This window comes from Condylura cristata, unplaced genomic scaffold (genome assembly GCF_000260355.1).
Source record: "Condylura cristata isolate star-nosed mole 26May11 unplaced genomic scaffold, ConCri1.0 scaffold00015, whole genome shotgun sequence".
In the NCBI taxonomy this organism is placed as follows: Eukaryota; Metazoa; Chordata; class Mammalia; order Eulipotyphla; family Talpidae; genus Condylura; species Condylura cristata.
In genome coordinates, this window is record NW_004567116.1 from 5,999,877 (window position 1) to 6,007,330 (window position 7,454).

The following is a 7,454-nucleotide window of genomic DNA, read 5'->3' on the forward strand; positions in this document are numbered from 1 at the left end:
CTCGGCGCCACCGCGGCGGGGCGGAACCAACAACGCGGGTAGGGGCGTCCGGCCGAGGCGGGCTTAGGTGGCGCCGCACGCCGGGCCCGCTGCGGCCAGTGTTCCGGCAACTGTGCGCCCAGGTAAACAGCTGCACGACGCCCCGCCGCTCTCCCCCTTCCTGGGCCCGCGGGGCAGTCCCTGGCCGAGCCACCTTTGACACGCGCGCGGCGCGGTGGGTACTCAGATGACCGAAGGCAGCTTCCCACCACCCCCGTCCGTGGCTCTGGTGCCTGATTTTGGGGAAACTAATCTGAGGGGCTGGTGAAGTGAAGGGCTGGGCAATTCCTCCCCAGCCGCAGGCTTTTGCAATGCACAATAAACAGAGAGGCACAATCAAAAGGAAATTCCAGTGTCTTTATTATGGAAAACCAGGCCGCCGCCAACTGGCTGGGGGAGCCGGTCGGAAGGTTAAGAAGAAAGCTCAACCCTACCCGGGTGTTTTCCCTTTAGGCTCCACCGCACTCAGGGTAGTCTCTACCGGACCCCTTCCTCCCAGTCTCCACGAGATCGCGGGGTTATTCAATACTGTCTCAAAGAGAAACTCCGCGGCCTCTCCCTGGAACCAGTAAGTAGCCAAGTTAGGCAGAGACTTTATGAAGGCCACAGACCAAGGCAGAAGGGCCTAAAGAAGCAAGGTTCTTTAGATGGAAAATCTTAGCGCTGCCTCTGCACCGTGGCATCTAATGTTAGGGTTGAAGCTAGTGTAAGTAGCTGTGTAGGTGGCTAAGAGGAAACCACACACGGGTGGACAGCAGCTGACACGCTGACCGGCGGTTTTTCCTTCACTGTACGCCATCGCTCCCCTTCCAGTAACACTTGCCCACAGTGCTAGGAGCCTTGCTGCAGGATAACTGACAATTCCCTGGATGCCTCTTTAAAATCAGAAGCAGCACCCAACCCAGCCTCACAGGGGAAACATAAATAAAAGGCCAAAGCCTCAGGCAGGGCTTGTGATTAGAGAAGGGGCAGGGCCTCCCAGGGGCCTCGGGCAGGCAGGGGCCCCCCTATTTGTCCTTCTTGCTCTCCTCAGCAGGCGCTGCAGTGGGGGTAGGGCTCACAGGCTGCTCCTCTGGGATGTTATCTCCTGTCTTAGATAGCTTCTTGGCCCGCTGATAAAGCTCATTCAAGTTGAATTCTCGAATCACGTTCTCCTGTATAAAAGAGACTGCACAGTCAGGGTTCAGGGTGGGAGAGATCAGAGCCTGGGCAGGAAGGAAGATGTACTAGGAAAGGAAGAAGATGTACTAGGAAAGAATGGAAGTCTGCTTCACCCTAACTCTTCTTGCACGGGTACCTGGAAGTCAACTAATACTTAAGTACATGCTACACGTACCAATCACTGTGTCTTAAGTGACCACTACATGATTTAATCTGTAAGACCTGACTGTGAGCCTCGTGTCACTGTCTCCAACTCACTGCTAAGGAGCCTCAGGCCCAAAGGCCTTTGAAACTGCACTTAGTGACATTCCCCAGAGAGTATGGAGGTCTTCCGAGGAACCTCACAGTGAGGTCTAACAACTAGTGCCCACTCTCACAGCTCGCAGGCAGAGCCAGGACTCAAACCCAGGTGGAGCCCCAAAGCCCCCCCACCATTCCACACCCTTCCCCAAAACACCTGCTCACTCCTCATGTACCTCAGAGAAAGTCCAAGATACGGCTCGTCCTTTCTTGTCAATCTGCGGCCGCCGCATGACCTCCTTGCCACCCTGGAACAGGATCAGGGTTGGGAGCTGCTTGGTGAGGGGCGATGTACTCACTTTGTACCTACAAGACCCAGAGAACACTCTGTAAACGCATCTGTAGGTACAGCACTCAAAGGGGTCCCCCGCCCGGGCCCTTACACACCTTGTACTAACGTCAGTGTAGCGTCCGACATCCACCTTCCCGAAATTTAGCCCTGTACAGTTGTACCTGAGAAGAATGTATTATATTTAACACGCCCAGAGGCTGGAGAATGGACCAAGAGAAGAGAAAGCACAGCTTTTTGAGGAAAGAAGAGCATGCCTTTCTTTGGCTGCCCCATGCAAAAGGCCAGAGACAATGAAAGGGCCATTGCTACTCACTTGAGAGAGAGATCAGCGTAGATAGGAGCAAAGGACTGGCAGTCATTAGACCAGTTGGCAAAGAACTCCACGATCCATGTGACCCTCTTGTCCCGCTCCAGCTCTTCCTGCCACACACAGAAGCAAAAGTGAGAAAGCTGAGGCTCAGAGCCCTCTTCCTGACGCCCCCCACCGCAGCTCCCTCACTGAACCACAGGCCGGCAACTTCCACTCTGAGGCAACTTCCACTCTGAAGTACGCTTCCCCTCCTAGTGAGGAGAGCGCACAACCACGAAGTCACCCCCAGGGACCCAAGAGGGAAGGGAGGACCAGCACTCACATCGATGGTTTTATCACTGAAGTACTTGATGTACTCAGGGCCCATATACAGAGGGGGTTTGCACGTCATCAGGAACACTAAACAGAGAAAAGATGTCACAGGAAACATGCAAGGCTGGGGAAGGGGATTTACTTTCAAACTGACTCCAAGGTGTCAGGCACCAGCCAAAGAATATACAAAACCACAGACACATTCCGTTTAAAACAAACTCTGCTGCCCTGCACAGGTGCAGGTGTTAGCACCTGAGCCACACACAGCTAACTGGCTACCAGACAGGGAAGCGGGTGGAGACACTGGTTGGGGACTGGATGGTTCCCACACCCAGAGAGCCGCCTTACCGATGCACAGTGTGATGTAGAGCAGGCCCATGCGAATATCCAGGCGGAAGAAAAGAATGGCATTGGCCACTTTACTGAACATGAAGATGTTGCCAATATGCTGCTCCACGGTGACTGAAACACAAAGACACTGGAGGTCGGAGGTCAGCTGGGCTGCCCGCTTCTATCTTGTCCTTCGGGGAGCACTTTGAAATGGGAGGGCAGGAGGAGGGGCCCGCACTCAGCCCTGGCGCAGAGGGCCCAGGTCACTTTATGCTGCCCCTCTCCCCACATGAACGGAAGCGCCTGCGGCGGAGGCAGGCCTGACTGGGGCCTGAGAAGCTGCACTTACTCGATCTGCGGTTCTTCATCATCACAATAGCACTAAGGAACATGAGGATCTCCACTTCTCTCTGCAAGAGTCGGGGTGACAGAAGTGAACTGAAGGACAGAGTTGGGCGGAGTTGGGTGGAGAGGCCAAAGATGGAAAAATACCCAACAGAGCCACAGACCAGGGCCAGTCACCTTGAGTGAGTGGGTTTCCTTTGCTCCCAGGCATACACAGCAGACTCTCGCCTCCCTGCACCGAGGGGGTGGAACTGCAGGCTAGCCCTCCTGAGGGGGCAGTGAGTGCAAGCGACCTGCCAGTGCTGTGTCCAGACAGTTAAGAAAATGAGTGTCTTTCATTCCTGCCCTTTCTTCATTTGCTGGCTGGACCCTGGGATGGCAGTGAGGTGACAGGTGGAAGACAGAATGTGACTGGCTTCCAGAATAACTACAGGATACAGAACCTCCTTGGTTGATCTCTGCCTTTTTTGTTGTTAATTTTTTAATCTTTTGGTATGGAAAACTTTGAAACATATACAAAAATAAAAAGGATATGAAAGGGTAACAGAATATGCCACACCGAAATACATGATTTTGGCATCAGGATTATTTTGAGCTTGAAGGAAACCAAGAAGCAGATATAAGAAAATCTCACTCTATTTGTCTAAAGGCAGGACATGAATCTTTCAAAGGTTTCCCACCAATCTGCTATACCAAGGACAAAAATTCATCAGAGGAGACAGCCTGGAAAGAGAGAGAGGAATCTAAATAACAGCTTGCCTCTATCAGCCTTTAGTTTACCTTTCCACTTCCTGCCCTTGGGAGCCTAAAGCTTCTTTGTCCTCTCTTGTCACGTCTCCACAAATGTACTGTTCTTGTTGAAGATGATTTATTTCTGTATTTTTTTAAGATTGATTTATTTGTGCATACAGAACTGGGGTACAGGTCAGAGGTGAGGGGATGAGAGGATTCACCAGAGACAAGAGTGGGGAGCAGATCAGGTAGATCAACTGAAATACACTGCTGAGGGGAGCAGTGGGGGGAACCAGAGCAATTGGGTCAGCAACCTGGTCAGGGATTGAACACGTGCTTGCAGTGGTTCGGGACAGCCTCATAGTGCTACGCTTTAACCGGCTGCACCACCAGGGAAGGCTCTGAAGATGACTTATAAGCCAGAATGCAAAGCCACTTCTTTAAGTATCTCCATTTACACATAAGTTATATATGTTAACAAACTTCTGTTTGTCTTTTCTATGTCTTCTATTACAGGGGCTTCATCAAGACCTCATGGGGGCAGAGGGAAAATTATTGTTCCTCCCTGCAACACTTCAATGAATCCCTGTTACTCAGCTTCATGAGTAATAGTTCACCAGTGTGGTTCTATTTCAGCTATCCCACCTGCCTGTTTAGCCATAGAAACTTAAAAGCAAATTCCAACTATCTCATTTCACCTGTCAATACTTCAGTTGTCTCTTTTGCAGGTATATATATATCTTTTTTAAGACAAATCAAAACACCACGCCTGACGGGAAAATGAAAAAGACAAAAATTCCGATAACCGTTCTTCCGTAGTGCACAGATGTTGTATTACAGCAGAGGGCATAGAATTTAGAATAAATTTCTGAATGGCCCCTCCAGCTCCTATCCTGGAAGTCAGAGCCAGATTTCTGTCCTGTTTTAAAATTCCTAGTCAAAGAAACCCAACGACCTTAATTCATTTTTGTTACTCCATAATTATGCATAATATCTAGCAGATCAAGGTGCACTCTGGAAATGTTAACTGAATAAATAAATGGCAGTTAGAGTGTTCACGAGCTATGATCAGAAGAGTCACGTCAAGTCCCAGTTACTCCTCAGTTGTGACATTGGGCAAGACGCCTAGCCACACCGATATACCGGTTTTTTTCATCAATAAAACAGGATTACTGTGTGTCCTGTCTGCCTCACTGGTTCCTCTGGAGACTGGACATGAGCATCACTGCAAAACACTGTAGAGGTGTAGTTTGGGTCGGGCTGTCGACAAGTATGGATGGGGAGCCGGGCAGGACCCTGGACCTAAGAGCCAAGTTAACCTGTCTTCCCATGCTAAACACAGGTTCATTCAGACTCGGTGGCGGTCCAGGCCCTCCACGCTAACAGTCTAAGTCCGCTACAGACTCGGAACGTCAGGTGTCCGCAAAAAGGTGACCCTCAAGGCTCCCAGACGGAAGCTCCGGGGCAGGGTTACAGAGTGCCAAGGCGGGGTCGCTCACCCAGTCAAAGTCACACGGGTTGCCGTCTTCGCGCTGCGTGGGGAGACTGCTGCAGAGCGGGGGCACCTTTCTCACCAGTAGGAAGGCAGCAGAGAGCAGGGCTGACAAGAGGTAATAAGGTCGGGCCAGCCATCGTGAAAGTCGCGGCACCGAGTACACAAGAGCGATTAGAGGTGCCAGGACCGCCATCTTGCCGGCCCGAGCAGCGCCCGCCGCAGGTCTGGCCCCGCCCCCCGCCGAGCCTGCTATTGGGCCCTGTCTCGGGTGCCCCGGCGCAGGCCCCGGAAGTCGACCTCTTATTGGGCGCTCCTGTGTGAACGGACAGGGAATTGAGGCTTTATAGGTCACTCTAGCCGTCGTTTTTTCCACCTAAGTCATTTTATTGGATATGGGAGTGTGGCTAGCGGAGATGTCAGAGACTACGAGGAGGTTAGACGAAACTTCCGGAACGTTTTCATAAAGCGACGGAAGTAGCTGCCGGAAGGAGGTAGGCGGGGCCAGAAGTACCCAATTCTGAGCGGCTCCGGGAGGACGGGGGCGGTGCCGCGTGAAAGGACTGGCCAATGAAAACCGTCAGCGCCAGGCCCGGGACCGCGCTGGGGCCGAGGGGACGATGGAGAATTTCACCGCGCTGTTTGGAACTCAGACTGACCCTCCACCGCCTCCAAGCGCCCTCGGCTTCGGGCCAGGAAAACCTCCGCCCCCTCCTCCCCCTCCTCCGGGCGGGGGACCCGGCACGGCCCCGCCCCCCACCGCGGCCTCGGCACCCCCCGACAAGTCAGCGGCTGGTTGTGGGCCGTTCTACCTGATGCGGGAACTGCCAGGTAAGTGCTAGGCCTGGCCGAAGCCAGCCCGTCAGGCCCGAGTGAGGGGATGGGCGGGCTCTCGGCGGCGTGGAAGTGCGAGTGACCAGGGCAGCGCGTGCCAGGACCGGGGGCCGCGGCTCTGCGGGATCACGGCCAAAGGGTCAACATCAGTTCTTGGGGTGGATTGGGGAGAGAATGCACCTTCGTGACTGTCGCAGTGTGCCTGGCCACTGACACTGGTGCTGGTTTATGGCTTCCCAAATATGTATGGGGCTTTGATTTTGAAACTCGAGAGCACCTTGATTCAGCATCTCTGTGTCCCTAAGGTTTTATTTTCAGTTGTGCCCCAGACTTACATTTGGCTTGGTGCTTGGTTCCCTCCTCAGGGCTGCCGTGTTTCCTCATCTGTTGGAGGACGTGGTGAGACTTGACCCAGTCTTTCATTCAAAACACTGTTAAGTTGCACATCAAGCACTCTTTTAGATAAAATTAATGAGATCCTGTCTTTTGGGCGTTTACATGTCAGAAGAGGCAAAAATTAAACAAGGTGTCAGATGGGGGCTAGTTCTGTAAAGGGAACATGTGATAGGGATCAAGTGATCAGAGAAGCACTCTGATTGTGAGCTGAAAAGTAAAGGTTAAATCTGCATGGAACTGACTGGAGAAATTACAAATGCAAGATTAGTTTTCAGAAGAGGAGTCAGGCTGGAAGAAAGATCTGTAAATGGTCTTCCTAAAACTAATAATTAAAACAGAAAAGTTGGGTGGGCTCTTAAAGCCTTTAGAAGCACAGTGTGGGGCCTCCCTGGTGGCCCAAGGGGTTAAATCCCAACACTATGGTCCCTGCAGCAGTTCCATCCCTGGGTAGAGAGCTGACCCACCTGGCGCAGCAGACCTCTCCTGTCTCCCCACTGTTCCCCACTCTGTGGGTGAATCCCCCTGCATCTCTGGCCTACACCTCAGCTTTTGTGTGCATAAATAAATAAATCTTTTTAAAAAAAGAAAGCAGAGCATTCTAACTCACCTGAGCCTTAGCATAACCACTTGGAGAAAGGAGCGCTGACGGGGGGAAAAATCAGAATACTATAATGGTTGGAGGCAATGCAGAGGTGAGAAAACTGGCGCTGAGTCTCCTGCCATGACAGTAGGCCACTCTTCTGAGACACTGGGGGTGGAAGGAAAAGGGCAAGGGGAGACAGCATAAGGCCCAGAGGGATGGTGGAGTTCAATCCCCAGCCAGGGAGCTGATCCACATGGCACAGCAGACCTCTGCTGACCCTCCCGCTTCTCTCCTCAGTCAACCTGTTCTGCTCCCCACTCTGTCTCTG

The 7,454-nt window shown here is 52.4% G+C and overlaps 2 protein-coding genes across 2 annotated transcripts in view; one reads left to right on the forward strand and one right to left on the reverse strand.

Annotated features, from left to right (window-relative positions):
• Positions 1-375: 375 nt before the first annotated feature.
• TMX2 (thioredoxin-related transmembrane protein 2) lies at positions 376-5,568 on the reverse strand. The gene is made up of 8 exons (XM_004683461.2): positions 5,321-5,568; positions 3,094-3,154; positions 2,763-2,876; positions 2,425-2,501; positions 2,106-2,212; positions 1,888-1,953; positions 1,677-1,806; positions 376-1,193 (listed from the first exon to the last, which is right to left on the reverse strand). Exons 1-8 carry the CDS (start codon positions 5,507-5,509, stop codon positions 1,047-1,049), a joined length of 891 nt encoding a protein of 296 aa, XP_004683518.2. The 5' UTR covers positions 5,510-5,568; the 3' UTR covers positions 376-1,046.
• Positions 5,569-5,910: 342 nt separating this feature from the next.
• MED19 (mediator complex subunit 19) overlaps positions 5,911-7,454 on the forward strand; it is a 6,169-nt gene continuing 4,625 nt past the window's right edge. Inside the window, exon 1 of the mRNA XM_004682762.2 lies at positions 5,911-6,144. Within this exon, the coding sequence (XP_004682819.1) occupies positions 5,934-6,144 (211 nt within the window). The 5' untranslated portion in view covers positions 5,911-5,933. The remainder of the gene's footprint in view (positions 6,145-7,454) is intronic.